At 41.4% G+C, this 19,815-nt stretch overlaps 1 protein-coding gene across 3 annotated transcripts in view; it reads left to right on the forward strand.

Moving 5' to 3' along the window:
- The window catches only part of ST18 (ST18 C2H2C-type zinc finger transcription factor), a 479,266-nt gene that overhangs the window by 440,201 nt on the left and 19,250 nt on the right, over nt 1-19,815 (forward strand). For 2 of the 3 annotated variants that reach the window (XM_075353275.1, XM_075353277.1), the window contains 2 exons: nt 1,393-1,481; nt 9,311-9,417. In XM_075353275.1, coding sequence (XP_075209390.1) covers nt 1,393-1,481; nt 9,311-9,417 — 196 coding nt within the window. The remainder of the gene's footprint in view (nt 1-1,392; nt 1,482-9,310; nt 9,418-19,815) is intronic. The other variant, XM_075353278.1, reaches the window with a different exon arrangement.

Below are 19,815 nucleotides of genomic sequence, written 5' to 3' on the forward strand. Positions count from 1 at the left end.
AGTATGTTTGGGGTCATTGTACTGTTGGAAGACTCATGATCTTGGATGCAAACCTATCTTTCTGACACCGTGCACTACATTGCAACTCAAAATTCTTTAGTAATCTTCAGAATTCATGATGCCACACAGTGCCGAAGGCAGCAACACAACCCTAAAACATCTTTGAACCTCCACCATATTAGACTGTAGGTACTGTGTTCTTTTTTTGTAGGCCATTTTCCATTTTCAATAAAGAGCAGAATGATGTGCTTTACCAAAAAGCTCTATCTTGGTCTCATCTGTTTAGAAGACCCTTTCCCAGAAGGATTTTGGCTTACTCACATACAATTCGGTAAACTGCATTCTAGTTTTTTTAGGTGTCTGTGTCAGCAGTGGGGTCCTCCTGGGTCTCCTGCCATAGCATTTAATTTTATTCAAATGTCGACGAATAGTTCGCTCTGACACCGATACAACCTGAGCCTACAGGACTGCTTCCTTGGAATTTGATTAGTGCTGCTTATCCACCATCCATACTATCCTGTGTTGCAATCTTTCATCAATTTTTCTCTACCGTCCATGTCCAGGGAGAGTAGCTGCAGTGTCATGGGTTCTAAACTTCTTGTTAAGGGCGGAACGGCAACAACTGATCTGGCCTGAATGACGGGGATGTGGATCCACTGGATCAAGGGCTTACCCTGGAGATTAGAAATTACCAGATCCAAACTTTAAAGTTTGGTATTCGTATAAAACACAGACTTTACAAAAAAAATTAGTGTTCGAGTTTGGAGTTCGGGGGCTTAATGCATGCAAACCACTCGAGCGTACACCTCTGTGCTCGGGTATGCTCGGCCCAGTGCGAGTCGCTTGCAGTGTTTGAATGGCTCGCACTGGGGGTTAAATCAGCATTATCAGATGTAGAGTGTACAAAAATAAAAGAAGACTTCCCCCTCCCTTCCCTGGAAGTGGTCTGTTTATGGCTGGCTGTATGTGGGAGGAGAACTGACCTGCCATCAGTCCAATAAGACATTAAATATAGTGCAGCATAAAAAATACTCTCATTAAAACATTGGACATAGCCCTGCACAGCCGACCAATTTCTGGAGATACTGATTAGTAAAACCAATCTAGGGTTTCACTCACAATTTTGGATTCTTCTGTTACAAATCCATTTAAAATTAATTTATATGTCTGAGATTCTGATGCCACTAGCTGAATGTACATTGCTTATTTGTTTGCACAAGTTTTAGCATAGCTCCATACAAAGAATTAGGGGTACATAGGCCTCATCTCACCAAGTAAATGGTTAGAGGATGTTTATCTATATTAAGACAGGTCATCAGATTTCAAAATGTAAACTTCACACTTAATTAAATAACTCTCTCACACCTAATGTATTTGCTGTGTATTTTACAGTTTATCTGGATGCCCTTTAAATGCACAAGCCATAAAGAAAGGGAAACCATCAGAGGAGTTAATGAGTGTAAAAATAAAGACAAGTGGAGGTAAGGACATGAAAATTATTTTTCGTTCATATAAATACTACTTTTTGATTCATAAAAAGGTATCACTGAGCTGAAAAATAGTATAGAAAATACAGTTAGTTCTTATTGCCTACGCATACGCATCTTGTACTTTTATCAGGGTGCTTGAAAGCCTTGCCTAAGGCTTTCCACAGAATAAAAGAAAATTATTCTAAGATGTACATTAAAAGAAACCTTTGTTTAATCTCTTAAGTTTTGCGCTATGATTCATGAGTTCAATATCTTTTTCATTTTTCCAAGTTTTGCATTCATCATAAGTTCATTCATAAACGGTTCCAGTATATAGAACATCTATATCTCAATATGTACTCTGGATGGTTGCAAGCTTATTATCTTCTCTAAAGGCCCTATCAGACACAGAGATAAATCTGCGGCAGATCTGTGGTTGCAGTGAAATTGTGGACAATCAGTGCCAGGTTTGTGGCTGTGTACAAATGGAACAATATGTCCATGAGTTCACCGCAACCACAGATCTGCCAAAGATTTATCTCTGTGTGACATGCACTTTAGACTAATGTAGGCTGAATATGCTGATACTGGCAGATTTGTCTGACAGTTTAATGTGTATGGCGCACAGGCTGACCAACGATCGAGAGAGATGTCGATTTTGGACTTTTGATCCTTGTTCTACCTGAGATAAGCAGCTTCTCATAGTGAACATAGAAGTGTTCGGCAGCGCAACAGTTTTTTTGTATGAGAACATCAGGTGAGATGGCCGTCAGATGATTAATTACCTGAAACATCCTGACCGCCATCTAACGTGTATGGCCATACTTAAGACTAGGACCCATTTAGACAGTAGTACCAGAGTGATGTCACAGAACATTATGAAAAAAACACAGTGATGATAAGGGACATATACACATGCCGAACGGTATTAAACACAGGAAATCTTTTAGTAGGATCAACCCTCCTAAGCCGTCTCTATGGGCATGTCAACTAAAGTTGAATAAAATGATACCTTGATATCAGCGATCCAGTCTGTTATTCAATGAAATTCATGTTATTTTTTAATATGTAAATGAGCTGTTAAAATCTATGGGCTGCACAAAGATCTTCCTGAAAATCTGCTTTCAGAGATTATTTTCAAGGAAAGAAGCAGTTCCCAGAGTGAGACATGTGATAACTGACAGTCTGCTCTCCTGATCTACATGTCTCACACTGGTAACTCCCCCTTTCATTTAATATAAGCTGTGCAGGCAGATTCTCAGTACAGTCAATAGATCTTAACAGTTCATTTACATATAATAAAAATTTGACATCCTCTGCAATAACATGCAATAACACATTGGCTTGCATAAAGCAAAGTATAATTTTATTCAGCTTTCTATGACCTGCCTGCCTATATAGTTGGCTTCGGACAGTTGGTCATTCTGACAGATTCCCTATAATGGCTTGTTTAGACAGGCCTACTGCTTTTTTTGTGTACATACAATCGTCCTGTGCACAGAGTACATCATTTTATTTACACAGGACAATGTGATGCAGAGATCAATGATTTTTAAAGGGAACAAGTCAAGTCACATGAAAAAGCACTATTAACTTACAGATATGGGGTTAATCTGCAGCTTAATAGCATTTGAAACCTGCCTGGTGCCTGCACATTAAACCTCACTGCCAGGAGGAAATATTTTTTTTTATCCTCCCAGCAGCGCTTAGGGTTCAGTCAGGGTGGCGGAGCCTGTGCAGGTTCAGTCACCACTTTGTGTATGGAGAGTGGCAGCTGTAACTGCGCCCTCCATACTGACTGACAGCTGGTTTTAATGCAAAGCTGTCAGTCAGTAAGGGGTGCATGGTTACAGCTGCCGCTCTCCATGTACAAAGCGGTGACTGAAACTACGCCGGTGCCACTCCGTGATTGAGAGAGGAATGCTGCCAGGAGGAATAAAGATAATTTCCTCCTGGCAGCTGGGCAGGTTCAGAATGCTATTAACCTGCAGGTTAACTTCATATCTGCAAGTTAATAACATTTTTCCATATGGCAGGTTCTCTTTCAGCTTGCATATTGCTCATTCTACATTTGTCAAGTGATTGCTAGCCTTTTTAGATAATACAATAATCAGGAAAGAACGTTTCTAAGAATCCTCATTCCTGATTATTAACCTCAATGACTGAGCTCTTAGATGTCTTTCTGCAACTCTCGTACCATTGCAATAATCAGTAACCAAATAATATTGTTACATATTCAGAACTCCCATTAAACTGCCTATCAGTGCCCTAATATGACTTCTATCACAGTGATCCATGCATTGCATGGACAGCTTATCAAGAGCACCATGTAATGAGCCATTTTGATGATTAATGAGCATTTTTTTGTTGCAGCAAATAGCACTTGTGCTATATTGCAAACTACTGCCTTCATCAGTGCCTCCAACAGAACCATCATTGCCACCCACAGAGCACCGACTATCTGCCATTCTCTTTGCCAGCCACAGAGTTGCCATGAAATGGCTGTCGCAGAGTGGCAAGTATAGCATACTATACTGTGTTAGGCCTCTGCCAGACTCACGTGAAATTCACGCACGTGCCGAAAGACACGTATTTCCCCTGCGTGTTGCGTGCAGGTAAGTACGTGTCTCTGGTACGTGCGGGACACGTGTGTTCCACGTGTGCTATCCGCGATAACACACGTAGAACCGGTAATTTACATACTCACCTGGTCCTTCCTGATGTCCGCGCTGCTGTCCGTGGTGCTGATCCTCGGTCTCCAGCCGTCCCGTCTCCCCGCTGCTGCTGCTGCCAGGCAGTGAAGTGAATATTCTATGAGATTAATGAGCGGCGGTCGGCAGCAAGAGGCAGCAGCAGCAGAGACAGGAGGGCTGGAGAAGGTGAGTTAATGTTTTGTTTTTTTTTCACTGACACGTGTGTTTTCTCCGGCGCGTGTCACACGGGACCGCATCCACAATACACTCGTGTGGTACGGGTGCGGGCCGTGTGACACCCGTGCTGCGGGAGAAAACACTGACATGTCAGCGCTTTGAAAAACGCACACACGTACAAACACACACGGACACACGTTCCGTGTGGTTTTACGTGTGTGTGCCTGCTACAATAGGGTAGCATTGCTGAACGTGTCTCCCTGCCGCCGGTACGTGTAAAAAATGACAAACACGTGTCGGCGGCACGGATGTGTGTTGCAGGCCTTATGTACAGGGAGAGAGACCTGTCGGTCAATCAGAGCTGGGTGGAGAGAATCCATTGGGAACCTGTTTCCTGTGACTAATCCACTTTGTTACTTTGTTCTTGGTCCCTGTTCAAAGTATAATTATATACATATTTGTAATGATGCAGCGTGTATTTCATTAATACTGCCCATGATTCAGAGAGCATAATCATCTGACTTTAGAATACATCTGTTGCTTAAGAAATAGTCCTATATATCTAATCAAGCGAAGCTGTAGAGTTGATAAATAAAATGAGTAAAAGATGCATGAATCAGGTTTGGTTCCAACTTTTTGAAATATAAATTTTGCAAATGTGAACAATTTGTGATTTGTTTCAAGTAATCACCAAACATGGCTGCCACCATGTAGATAAGTCAGACAAAAAGTATCACATGACATTGGGCCTGACACAGCGAGCATGCCCATATTAACTTGCAGTTACCTATTTTTCAAAGGTTAAAGGTATCACACAGCCACCATAAAAGCCTAAGCAGGAGAGACTGCTGCAATTTTGTGGGAAACCTGGATAATAGAGAGCACTTCAAAGCTCAGTCAGAGACATAGTACATACTGTGAAGATTAGTGAGTGAAGAGAGGAGAATAAATTTAATTTTAAAAAAAAATGATAGTGAGAGGAAGATAATGGTGGAGACACTGACACTGTTTAAGGCCGATTTCACATGTTCGTGAAAAACAACGCACGTTTTTCACAGACGTGTCAGAGGTGTGTTTTGCCCCCCGTGAGCCGTGTCTATGGCCTATGTGTGTTCTCCGTGTGTTATCCGTGATAACACATGGAGAGGAACTTTCTGCTCACCTGTCTCTGACGTCGCTGTCCGTGGTGCTGATCTTCGGTCTCTGGTCCTGCCGACTCCCCGCTGCTGCTGCTTCTGGCCGCAGTGAAGTGAATATTCAATGAGCATAATGAGCGGCGGTCAGAAGCAAGTGACAGCAGCGGCAGAGACAGGAGGGCAGGAGAAGGTGAGTACTGTTTTTTTTATTTTCTCAAACACGTGTGTTTTCTCCAGCGCGTGTCACATGGAAAACTCCGTGTGGTCCGTTTGCGTTCCGTGTGACACCCGTGATGCCGGAGAAAAACGGACATGTTGCCATGAGAAACACACGGACACATGTACGTATGGAACGGACACACGTTCCGTGCGTAAATACATACGTGTGTCCAACTCCATTTCAAAACATAAGTCTACATTTGTACGTGTCTCCGGTACGTGAGGAAACGCACCAGACACGTACCGGAGGCATGTACATGTGAAAGAGGCCTAAAGTATGGAGCTGCTGCTGTCAATTCACTCATTCTGCTCTTGCATTGGATTTATTTTTTCTGTTCATCTCCATTGTCTTCTTTTTCAACTCCTAATATTGCTGTACTTTCTGAGTCAAACAACTAGCATTTAAACATTGCACCACCATTTATTCAATTCAAGGGTGGGCAATTTTATTTCTCCAAGAGGCCACATGAGACACTGTGACTGGTATGGAGGGTGAAATTAATTCTGTTCAATATTAATATTATAATTGTATCATTTAATATTGAGCAGAATTAAGTTTGCTGATAACCACCTATATATACGATATCAGCCCACACACAACACCCTACATACAGTATGAGCCTCCACATAACTCACTATGTATAGTACAAGCCCCCCATATAGTTCTGGGCAGTGGAGGGCATAGTGAGTCCCGCAGTCTACTGTTTAGAATCCTTCAGCTGTCTCGGTGCGCGGGCTGGACTAGAATATCCAGAGGGCCAGATGTGGCCGCACGTTACCCAGCCCTATTCTAGTTTACTCTGGGACAATTTAGTGTGCCACACCTCTCATTTTTTTTTTGCACTTGCGCAGTATCTGCTTTTGCCCCACCCAATATTGCCGCATCCAATAATGCTGTACAATATGTGTTAATCTGATAGAATTTAAACATCGCAACATCGTTTATTCTATTTCAGTCAGGGAAAATTTAGTGTGGCACAAAATTATTATTTTTTCTCTTTTGCAGTGTTTGCTTTCAAAAATGTTTTATTTTCTGTATCCATCAAATAGCAGTTAAACACCACACCCCCCATTTATTCTGGTTCAGTCTAAGAAAATTTATTGAGGCCAACATTTAAATACAATGCCGCGCAAAAGTATTCACCCCTTTTGCATTTTTCATATTAACTATGGACATTTGGTTTTCTTTTTATTGTGAAGCTGAAACCATGTCCCTGTCTCTGCTGACAAAAAAATCATCCTCACTGCATGATGCTGCCACCATGTTTCACTGTAGTGATGGTATTCTTGGGGTGATGAGCTGTGTTAGTTTAGCGGCAGACATAACATTTCCCTTGGTGGCCAAAAAGTTCAATTATGGTCTCATCTGATTACAGTACCTTCGTTTTTACATTTGTTGAGTCTCTCACATGTCTTTTGGCAAACTGAAAATGAGCATTCCAATTTTTGACTCTAAGTAGTTTTTTCTGGCCACTCTTCCATAAAGTTCAGCTGTATGGAGTGTATGGCTTAATGTGGTGTTATGGACAGATACTTAATTCTCTACTTGGAAACTCTGCTGCTGCTCTTCAGGGTTAACTTTGGTCTCCATGCTGACTCTCTGATTAATGCCCTCCTTGCCCAGGCTAAGAGTTTTCGGTAGGCGGCCATCTCTTAGCAGCTTTTTTGTGGTACCATGTTCTTTCCATTTAATCGTAATAGATTTGATGTTGCTCCAGGGGGATCATCAGAGATTGAAAGTTTCTTTTAGAACCCAACCCTGACTTTTACTTTGAAAACTTTGTCTCTGACAAGCTTGGAGATCTCCTTGGTCTTCATGGTGTTGTTTGGTTAGAGTGCCTCTAGCATAATGGTGTTGCAGCCTTTGTGGCTTTTCAAGAAGAAGTGTGTACATACTGACACTTAGGGTTCATTCACATCTGCATGTAAAATATAGCTCGGTTGTTGCTCCTGAAGTGTCTTGGAATGAGATGCGAGTGACATGCGATTGTTATTCCGTATGTAATGCAAGTGCTATGAGAGTGCATTTTTCCCCTTGCCTAGTCTCCATGTGACACCCATGTGACGCGTTTTTAAAATGAAGTTTTACATACTCTCAAAAGCTAGATATATGAATGGATAGATATACAGTATAAATAGATAGATACAGTAGATAGATAAACAGCTCCATAATTTTGAAACAGACCATGGTCACAGATAATGAAAGTGATCTTACATTTTAGGGTTCACTCACATGTGCGTGTAAAATATAGCTCGGTTGTTGCTTCCGAATGGTCGTATAGTGAAATGCGAGTGACATGCGAGTGCTATGCAGGTTCAATTTTCCCCCTCGTCTAGTCTCCGCGTGACGTCCGTGTGATGTCCGTGTGACATGCCTTTTTAACATAGACTTTTACATACCATCAAAAGCTTGATAGATAGATACTGTAGATAAATAGACGTGCAACACATATATAATGTCCCACCCCCCTGCATATTGTAGCATGCACCCTTTAGTGCCTTTCAAGTGGCACTAAAGGGTGTTTAGCCATGGATTTAGTCACAAATTCTATAATTACAAAAAAAAAGTGGGGATCCCTTATTTTTAGTAGCCAGCCAAGGTGATGCAGACAGCTGCAGCCTGCAGATCACAGCTGGTAGCTTCACCTTGGCAGGTAATCGAAAACAGAGGTTACCCTACATTATTGCTTTAAATAAATTATTTAAAATTATATAAATAATTTAAAACAAAAAATGTGGGGTCCCCCAAAATTGGATCACCAGCCAAGGTAAAGCGGACAGCTGGGGTCTGGTTTTCTCAGACTGGGAAGGCCCATGGTTATTGCCCCCCCAGCCTAAAAATAGCAGGCTGTAGCCATCCCAGAATTAGTGCATCCATTAGATGCACCAATCCTGGTGCTTTGCCTTAGCTTATCCCGGTGCACTGGAGCAGTGGCAAATGGAGTAATATATGGGTTTGATGCCAGCTGTGAATTGCAAACATGTGGAAGTAGAAGAGGTTGTCCTAGTAGTGGACAATCCCTTTAATAGTGTAGACTATTCTATTATGAAATCTAGTAAGAGAGCCACATCACCAAAATGTCACAAATCAAAACATATTACGCTGTATGTAATTCTCCAAGGTTGGAGTAGAAATCTTTTCCTCTGGGCAGTCAGAGCTACTATTTCTCTGTTATAATGGTCACAGTAAAAGGCTAAAAGTTGATCAAATCTTCATTCTGAGGCAGAAGGAAAGTAATGTTTATTGGTTGATCATGTCACTTTCCATGCCTTGAATTCTAAGCAGCCTGTGGAAGAATTCACAATTTTTGGATTATTAATATTTTTACTTCTATTAGTGTTAATAAAAATTAGCAACTTACTGTCACCATAAGCAGGCGATGGGATTTTATATGATGCACTGAATGGCACCCATTGAATAAATAAAGTATTTTATGGCATTGTGCAAGAGCAAACGAGCATCCTGAATATCACTTACACCTCATGTCTCATTCACATCATGTACCATAATTGTAGATGATCTTTTTACACCTCACACACATCATCCTTTCATAATATCAAGAATAAAGGATTTGAAAATAAATGTTCATAAAATATAAATATTTTAATGTACCAGCAGGCATAGAGAATGGGGATGATATCAGGAATTTAGATGAAGAGATCAAAGAATTGAATGAATCAAATTTGAAGATAGAAGCTGACATGATGAAACTTCAAACCCAGGTTAGAAAACACTTTTAGTTATTCTGTGTAAATAAACTTGGAAACCTGCGGTTTAATTTAATTAAAAAAAAGAGGTGCTAAAAATATGCACTTTATAATTGCGTCCCCAAGGTACACTAAGTATTGCAGTCAAATGATTGCAGCTTCAGGTCCCCAAAAATAAATGTGAAAGAAATTGTAAAAATATTACAAAGAATTCATACTTTTTTAGATGTAAAACTAGTGAACCATAAAATAGACACATATAGTATTACCACAACCATAACAATGTGAGGAATATAAAGTACTCTGTACTATAATAAAAAAGAAAAAGCCAAAAAGGATGACCAATTTTTGTAAAATTTCCCAAAAAGTCTAAATTAGTGAAAAAGTGCTATATACTCGGGATGAGCGAGTAGTGAAATACTCGGACTCGCTATACTCGTAACGAGTAGGTCCTAATACTCGGGTACTCGTTACGAGTAGTGAGTCCAATGCAAGTCAATGGGAAATGCGAGTAATTGTCTGCTGGACCCTACAAAGCAGTCTGAGGGCTGAGTAAAAGGCTAAAATGGATGAATGATTGTTTAAAAGCTGGACGGTAAAAAGCTGCCAGCTTTTTTAAGTAATCAGCTGATGCACGCTCCCCGTCTGGGTCCTTCGCTCCCTGGTGCTGCGCTCCCCGCTGCCCGATGCTTCGCTCCCCCACCGCCTTCCACAGAGGCAGCGCCAGGGAGTGGGGAGCAAAGCACAGGGCAGCGGGGAGCACAGCACCAGGGAACGAAGGACCCGGGTGGGGAGTGTGCATCAGCTGATTGCTTAAAAAAGCCGGCGGCTTTTTACCGTCCAGCTTTTAAACAATCATTCATCCATTTTAGCCTTTTACTCTGCCCCCAGACTGCTTTCTAGGGTCCATCAGACAATTACTCACATTTCCCATTGACTTACATTGGACTCGCTACTCCTAACAAGTAATTACAAGGATACTCGCAGAGTAACGAGTAACCTGAATACCGTGCTACTCAGCGAGTACCGAGTAGTAACGAGTATACTCGCTCATCCCTACTATGTACCCTAAAATGGTGACGATAAAAAGTAGCACAATTGTAAAAATGAACAGGTCCAAATACAGTTAATTAGTAAATTATATGTAACTCGAAATAGTTCTACCGAAAACTACAACTCTATCTAAAAATCAAGCGCTTACATGGCTTTGCGGATAGGAAAAGAAAAGATTTTTGGCTAATGAAATACGAGGAAAAAAAAGACAACGGTGAGGGTCCTGCACAAGTCTACTGGCTTCCTGGCCAGTGGCCACACTGTCCCATGCCATCCCTCACTGCAATCTGTTAATTTTACACAATTCTTGGATGATTTTTAAGAATCAAAAATAGTGAATGACTTGTTCACTCCATAAGAATCGTTTTTGCGCTTTTGTTTTTTTCCTCCCCTTATTCCAAGACCAATAACTTTTTTTATTTCTCTGTCGATATAGCCTTGTGAAGGCTTGTTTTTTGCAGGACATCTTGTACTTTTGATTTATTTTATTATATCATGTACTGGAAAGGAGGAAAATAAAGTGTGGTGAAATAGCAAAAAAGTACAATTCTGCTGTTGGTTTTTTTTCTATGTACAGCATTGATTTATGGTAAATCTGACCTGGCAATATCAATGTCCAGGTCAATATGATTATACAGATATGAAATGTGCATACATTTTGTTTTAAGTGTTGACAAAAATTTTGAAATTTGAAAAAACCCCAAAAAAACTTGTGTTGCCAGTTTCAGAGAGCTGTAATGTTCTGTGAGGAATCGTCATATCGAAGGTGGAGGAGCGCAAATGTCTCTAACATCCACCAGATCCATGAAGCTCCTGTGAAGTTCTAGTGAAATGCATGCCCAAGAGAGTTAGGGCAGTGATTGAAAATAATGGTGGAAACACTTAGGGCATAATTTGGCCATTTTCACTTAGGAGTGTACACACTTTTGTTGCCAGTAGATTAGATATTTATGGCTGTATGTTGAGTTATTTAGAGGACACACCAAATTTACACTGTTATACAAGCTATACACTGACTACTGCACATTGTATCATAGTGTCATATCTTCAGTGTTGTCCCATGAAAAAAATATAATAAAATATTTACAAAAAAGTAAAGGGTGTACTCACTTTTGTAATATACTGAATTGCAAGAGTATTCATACCTCATAAAATTTTCCAATTTTTTTCACATTACACCCACAAACAACCTCTTAGCGACGACCAATACTTTTTTTTAAAAAAAATATTTCTTAATTTTTAATACAGGAAAAGGGGGGTGATTTGAGCTTTTATAAATTATTTATTTTTTCACAACAATTTTTTTACTTTTTACTGTATTTGTTAGGGCCCTTGAACGTGTCTTGAACTTGCTCAATTGTGCTATACACAGCAATGTCAATGTCAGAGCACTAATGTACATAGCAGAAATCACTATCTGCTATGAACGCCAACCACGGGCTGACTACTGTGATGACAGATACAGGGGTCTTCCTCAGACCCCTGGCTGTTATGGCAATAGATCGGCATCTCACGATTGCTTCATTCCACCCAAGGCTGTTAAAAGCAGATGATGGCTGAATATCAAAGCCATTATGTGATGGGAAAGATGCGAGCGAGCTGACTTATGACGGACATAGTCCGTCATAAGTAGAGATGAGCGTACTTGAACTGTAAAGTTCAGGGTTCGTACCAAACACAGACTTTAAAAAAAAAAAATCAGTGTCACTGTTTGGGTGCTGCATGTATGTGCACCCCTTGATTGAGAATCAGGGTGCTTGGGTACGCTAGGTGCTCGGCCACGCTTGGTGCTCGGCCCAGTGGAAGCCACTTGCAGTATCTGAATAGCTCTCGCTGTAGAAAAACAATGTTTTTGTATATAGTGTGTACAAAAAAAACACCCTCCCCTCCCTGGAAATGCTGTGTTTATGGCTGGCTATAGGTGGGCAGAGAGCCAAAATGACCATTTAGTGACTTCCAATGGTATTCAGGCTCACGGATCAAGTTCAGGTCAAGTCCTGGTCCCAAACTTAATTTCATCCAAAGTACGGCTGAACCTAGTCCAAAGTCGTAGAGGAGTTAATGACAGAAATTCTTAAATTAGGAATCGGTTACTGCAGCAAAATAGATATTCATTTGGATATGGCCATATACCCTAAGGAAAGGAGTCAGATTCTGAACAAGTTCAAGTAAATCCCTATTTTTTTTTATTGTATTTTTAAAAAAATACATTTTATATATATGTATATATATATATATATATATATATATATATATATATATATATATATATATATATATATAAAGAAACAACACCTATTGCTGGAAAAAAAGCACTATTTTTGTAAAAAATAATTATGTGACTAACTGCTTAAAAACTAAAATCCAGCCTTTTTCTCCTGACCATCCTCTGAATCTCTTGATGAAAGCTTGCAATGGGAATACATTTGCTATCTAAGCTATTCTCTAGACAACAAACCTATACGAACTGGCCCTTTTGAGTCTAACCATGTGAAGAATGGGTCCCACCGTCAATACAAAATGCTAACCCCCAAAAATTGAGTGAACTTATTCTGAAAAATATAATTACAAAATACATACTGTACTAAACCTATGAGTCAATAAGCCTAAAGGCCGCTTTACACGCTGCGATATCGGTACCGATATCGCTAGTGTGGGTACCCGCCCCCATCTGTTGTGCGACACGGGCAAATCGCTGCCCGTGGTGCACAACAACGCCCAGACCCGTCACACTACTTACCTATCCGGCGACGTCGCTGTGACCGGCGAACCGCCTCCTTTCTAAGGGGGCGGTTCGTTCAGCGTCACAGCGACGTCACAGCTGCGTCACTGAACCGGCGCCCAATAGAAGCGGAGGGGCGGAGATGAGCGGGACGTAACATCCCGCCCACCTCCTTCCTTCCTCATAGCGGCCGGGAGGCAGGTAAGGTGAGGTTCCTCGTTCCTGCGGTGTCACACGGAGCGATGTGTGCTGCCGCAGGAACGAGGAACAACTTCGTTACTGCTGCAGTAACGATTTTTGAGAATGGACCCCCATGTCACCGATGAGCGATTTTGCACGTTTTTGCGACGATGCAAAATCGCTCATAGGTGTCACGCGCAACGGCATCGCTAATGTGGCCGGATGTGCGTCACCAATTCCGTGACCCCAACGAGTTCGCATTAGCGATGTCGTAGCGTGTAAAGCCCCCTTAAGGATACAGATTGCATTGCCTGTATCTCTCTCATAGTGCTATCACAGACAATATACACTGAGAAGCAAAAGGGTAAAAATGTTTTGAACTTTTGACTTTCAGGTTCCGTATTTCAACAGCCACTACAGCATTGAATGTGTGACTACCTTCTTTTTATAGACAACGGTCTTGGCTATCTCATACATAAATTTAATTTGCAACTATTTAGCATATGATTAGATATACACATTCGTATCATGTCACTGCATTGTTACAGTATTGCTCCTAAAAATCTAAATGAAAATTTTGATTACTTTGTATTTTGTAAATCTACGTTTGGCTTTCAACACTACTTGATTTCTTTCTGGGCATACTATCCATCAGCATCAAGCATGTCCCCACCGAAATCTGATCCCAGATCTCTTTTATATGTTGACAATGTTGGTGCATACTGGTTGATTCCCTTGGATATGTATACAACTCTTTTTCAACTCTACCCACAAGTGTCCAAATGGGTTGAGGTCTGAGGACTGTGGCAGCCAATCCAGCACCTCTAATTACATGTCGTTGAACCATTTCTTTACCACTCTCAATGTATCATTTGGCTCATTTTCCTGCTGGAAAACTATGTTGTTCTTTTCATACCCATAGTACTTGAGAGTGTACAAAAGTAACTCATCTTGCAAGTTACTGACAAATAGCTCAGCATTGAGACCACCATTGATTCTGCACAAGTATCCAACACTTTTGGCTAGGAAACAACCCCATGGGTCACATCATCAAGCTTCCTCCACCGAATTTGACAGTTCCTTCAACTTCTCAACCTATTAGTCCTTATCATTTTTTTTCCAGACCCATTTGCACCCATCAGAGCCTAGTCTATTGACTTTCATCTCATCTTTCCAAATCACTCCTTTTCAATCTTCTACTCTCCACTTTTTGTACTTTTTTTGCAAACTCAAGCCAATGCTTTTTATGACGATATTGAAGTCAAGGCTTCTTCCCCTTTTTTTGGGCCACCATTCCAGACTTGTGTAACACCTATCAGACATTGGTTAAATGGACTAGAGATGAGCGAACCGGTCGTGGTTCGGCTCGAGTTCGGTTCGTCGAACGGAGGTCCCGTTCGAGTTCAGTTCGTCGAACTTTCGACGAACCAAACTCGAACCTATAGGATATAATGGGAGGCAATCACAAACACATAAAAATGCATGATAAATGTACACAAACAGTTAATAAACATTGCCATAACACTTACCGGTCCCCGCGATCCCTCCTGCACTCTGTCTCCTGCCGCTATTCCATCCGATGATCGCTGAATCCTCCCGGTGACCAGCACTGCCAGCAGTGATGCAGGACCTATCGTGACGTCAAAATAGCCATGTGACCAGTCACGTGGCTATTATCTCATTGGCTACAGACTGGTCACATGACTATGACGCGTCATGTAGGACCTGCGAGTGCATCTCTCCGGTACACGGTGCACATTTGTGTATCGGCGTGTACCGGCGACATGCTCTAGCACACGGTCAACTCCCCATTCCGTTAGGGACCGGCTGACACAGCTGGTCATTAACGGACATCACCGTTGCCATAGCAACGCAGTTAGCGGTGACGTCACCGCTAACCGCGGCTCCGGGAGCACCGTTGCTATGGTAACGCGTCTGTCAGCATTACCGCTGACAGCCAGCAGCACTGATCACTCACGAAGTGAAGGCTGCACGCTGCTTCCCGTGCAGCCTTCACGGAGTGAAGGCTGTACGGGGAGCAGCAGCGTCTTCCCCCATGCAGCAGTGATGGAGCAGAGCTGCATTTGTTGAACGAGAAAGACAGAAGACCATGGATCGTGGAGGGCTGACAGGGGGTAATAAAGATGGAGTCTCTAATGTGTCTGTGCATTTATTTCTATAAAAGTATTTTTTCTCTGTGTGGTGTTTTTTTTAACCCTTTATTGGAGATTCTTAATGGCCGGGTCAAACGTGCCTGACATTAAGAATCTCTGGCTTAATACTGGCTAGTAAAACAAAGCCAGTATTAACCCATGATTACCCAACAAGCCACCCGGCTCCAGGGTTGTTGGAAGAGTTGGATACAGCACCAGATGATGGCGCTTCTATGAGAGCGCCATTTTCTGGGGCGGCTGCGGACTGCAATTCGCAGCAGAGGCACCCAGAAACCTCGGGCTAACCTGTGCTGCGGATTCCAATCCCCAGCTGCTTAGTTGTACCTGGCTGGACACAAAAATGGGGCGAAGCCCACGTCATTTGTTTTTTAATTATTTCATGAAATAAGTGAAATAATTAAAAATAACGGGCTTCCCTATATTTTTGGTTCCCAGCCGGGTACAAATAGGCAACAAGGGGTTGGAGGCAGCCCGTGGCTGCCTGCTGCACGTGGCTAGCATACAAAAATATGGCGAAGCCCACGTCATTTTTTTGGTGGGCAAAAAACTTCTGCATACAGTCCTGGATGGATATACCAAGTAGTCTACAGACAATTGTTAGCGCTTGACCCCAATAACCATCAAATCTGCAGCTAGGTTTGTAGGCAAAAAATCCCCTTTAATTTGCCTGGAATCAGAAATGAATTTTAATTGAGATTTTTTAAAATAAAAAATCCCCAATAAACCAGCGCTGATAAGAGGTTTTTTATTAATATTTTATACTTTTTATTGCTATCCTTGTTTTAGACACACATTTATTCAAAACAATTCACACAATAGAACAAGGAAAAAGAAAGAAGAATAAACCACATATGGTAGAAATAAAAATAAAAGTAAAAATAAAGAATAAGTAATTGATAGTGCAGCAAACAGATACCAGGTGTCTGGTTTCAGTACCCCGGCCGATAGTAGAGCAATTATTAAATCTAGTATAGTATATTACGTGATGCTTCAAGGCATATGATATTTAATGCCAATTGAAACTATCACTGCAATATGATTTTTCAGATACCTGGAGAGTTTTCTTCAATCCATAAGCAAAAAGGTTTTTAATAGAGGCTTAAATTATAAGCAGCAATTTCAGCGTTCCAAGTGCCTTTAAATGAATTTGAAGAAACTGCACTTCAGGATTGTAGTGAGGATGAGGTAAACTCCTATTGGAACACTTGATGAGCTGGGGCACCTCATCCTCACTACAATCCTGAAGTGCAGTTTCTTCAAATTCATTTAAAGGCACTTGGAACGCTGAAATTGCTGCCTGAACTTGACTGCAGGTAAACTCCTATTGGAACACTTGATGAGCTGGGGCACCTCATCCTCACTACAATCCTGAAGTGCGGTTTCTTCAAATTCATTTAAAGGCACTTGGAACGCTGAAATTGCTGCCTGAACTTGACTGCAGGTAAACTCCTATTGGAACACTTGATGAGCTGGGGCACCTCCTCCTCACTACAATCCTGAAGTGCAGTTTCTTCAAATTCATTTAAAGGGACTTGGAATGCTGAAATTGCTGCCTGAACTTGACTGCAGGTAAACTCCTATTGGAACACTTGATGAGCTGGGGCACCTCATCCTCACTACAATCCTGAAGTGCAGTTTCTTCAAATTCATTTAAAGGCACTTGGAACGCTGAAATTGCTGCTTATAATTTAAGCCTCTATTAAAAACCTTTTTGCTTATGGATTGAAAAAAACTCTCCAGGTATCTGAAAAATCATATTGCAGTGATAGTTTCAATTGGCATTAAATATCATATGCCTTGAAGCATCACTTAATATACTATACTAGATTTAATAATTGCTCTACTACCGGCCGGGGTACTGCAACCAGACACCTGGTATCTGTTTGCTGCACTATCAATTACTTATTCTTTATTTTTACTTTTATTTTTATTTCTACCATATGTGGTTTATTCTTCTTTCTTTTTCCTTGTTCTATTGTGTGAATTGTTTTGAATAAATTTGTGTCTAAAACAAGGATAGCAATAAAAAGTATAAAATATTAATAAAAAAACCTCTTATCAGCGCTGGTTTATTGGGGATTTTTAATTTTAAAAAATCTCAACTAAAATTCAGTCCTGGATGGAGTATGCTGAGCCTTGTAGTTCTGCAGCTGCTGTCTGCTCTTCTCCATACAGACAGACAGCAGCTGCAGAACTACAAGGCTCAGCATACTCCATCCAGGACTGTATGCAGAAGTTATTTGCCCCCTGAAAAAATTATGTGGGCTTCGCCATATTTTTGTATGCTAGCCAGGTACCGCAGGCAGGTACGGCTGCCCCCAACCCCCAGTTGCCTATTTGTACCCGGCTGGGAACCAAAAATAAAGGGAAGCCCTTTTTTTATTATTTCATGAATTTCATGAAATAATTAGAAAACAAATGACGTAGGCTTCGCCCAATTTTTGTGTCCAGCCAAGTACAACTAGACAGCTGGGGATTGGAATCCACAGCACAGGTTGGCCTGAGCTTTCTGGGCCCCACTGCTGCGAATTGCAGTCTGCAGCCGCCTCAGAAAATGGCATTTTCATAGAAGCGCCATCTTCTGGCGCTGTATCCAACTCTTCCAGCACCTGCCTGATATACCTGGCTAGCATACAAAAATATGGCGAAGCTCACGTCCTTTTTTTGTAGTTTTTTGGCAAAAAAAATAAAAAATGCTTCCCTGGATTTTCCATTGCCAGTGAAGGTAACACCAAGCAGTGGGGGTTAGCAGCCAGTAGCTGCTTGGATTACCCTTAGCTAGCAATACAAAAAATGCAGCGGGAGTCCATATATATATTTTTTAATTATTTATTTAAATAACTAAAAACAAAATGGGCTTCCCTGTATTTTGATTGCTGGACATCACAGTGCTGTAAAAATAAATCTTTAAAAAAGATGACGTAGCGCTCCGTGGTATTTTTGATTCTCAGCGCAGATAAAGCAGACAGCTATGGGTTGCCACCCCCATCTGCCTGCCGTTACCTTGGTTGGCAATCAAAATACAGGGAAGCCCATTAATTTTTTCTATTTAAAAAATCGTTAAAAAAAAATGACGTTGGATCCCCCCATTTGTGATAGCCAGCTAGGGCAAGCAGACGGCTGTAGCCTGAAAACCACAGCTGGCAGCTTTACCGTGGTTGGGGATGCAATGTGGAGGTCCCCCCAGGCTCTTTTTTTATAATTATTTTATAAATATTAATAATTACACAAAAAAAAGTAGGGTCCCCCCCAAATTGGATCACCAGCCAAGGTAAAGCGGACAGCTGTGGTCTGGTATTCTCAGGGTGGGAAGGTCCATAGTTATTGGGCCTTCACAGCCTAAAAATAGCAGGCCGCAGGCACCCCAGGCGTGGCGCATACACTAGATGCGCCAATTCTGGCGCTTCACCCCAGCTCATCCCGTGCCCTGGTGCAGTGGCAAACGGGGTAATAAATCGGGTTGATACTAGCTGTAAGGTCACCTGACATCAAGCCCAGCAGTTTGTGATGTCATGGCGTCTATTAGATACCCAACATCATAAACTGTCAGTACTAACAAAAAAAAAAAATCGACAAAAGAAATTTATTTGGAAAAACAGTCCCCAAAACATTTCCTCTTTCACCAATTTCTTGTAAGAAAAAAAATAAAGGGCTCCAACGACGACTCTGGACCGTCTAGAATATGGGGGGGGACACTCAGGGAATGTATCCACCATTTTTTAGGAGTGCAGACCCTTCATGTGAGGAGTGTGGGTGCAATGAATCTGCACTCACTCTCCCCGGGTCCACAGCAGCAGAGTCCATGTCGTAATGGTTGCTACCAAAGCTGCAATGCCCTGCTCATGAGGTAAGGGCATGCCTAATCAGGAGAACTATTCTACATTTCCAAGGGTATTTGCTGATATTATTGCTATTCCACCTACTATATATTGGGGATAGGATCTTGGAGATGGAATACCCCTTTAAGTCCAGTTATCCAGCTGAATGAATACTTAACAACAGAGCTCGCTATTTAGATGTGTTTTCTTGTGGCGTATAACGGACTCTCATGTTTGGTAGTCATTCAGCAGAGAAACTATAAAAGCAAATCCCTCCATTTGGAAATGTAGTATATAGCTCTCCTGATCAATTATGTTCCTTACCTCATGAGCAGGGAATTGCAGTAATAATAATAATTTATTCATTTATATAGCGTTATTAATTCCATAGCACTGTATGTCTTTGGAGTGTGGGAGGAAACCGGAATACCCGGAGGAAACCCACGCAAACACGGGGAGAACATAC

Source organism: Anomaloglossus baeobatrachus, chromosome 6 (genome assembly GCF_048569485.1).
Source record: "Anomaloglossus baeobatrachus isolate aAnoBae1 chromosome 6, aAnoBae1.hap1, whole genome shotgun sequence".
NCBI lineage: Eukaryota > Metazoa > Chordata > Amphibia > Anura > Aromobatidae > Anomaloglossus > Anomaloglossus baeobatrachus.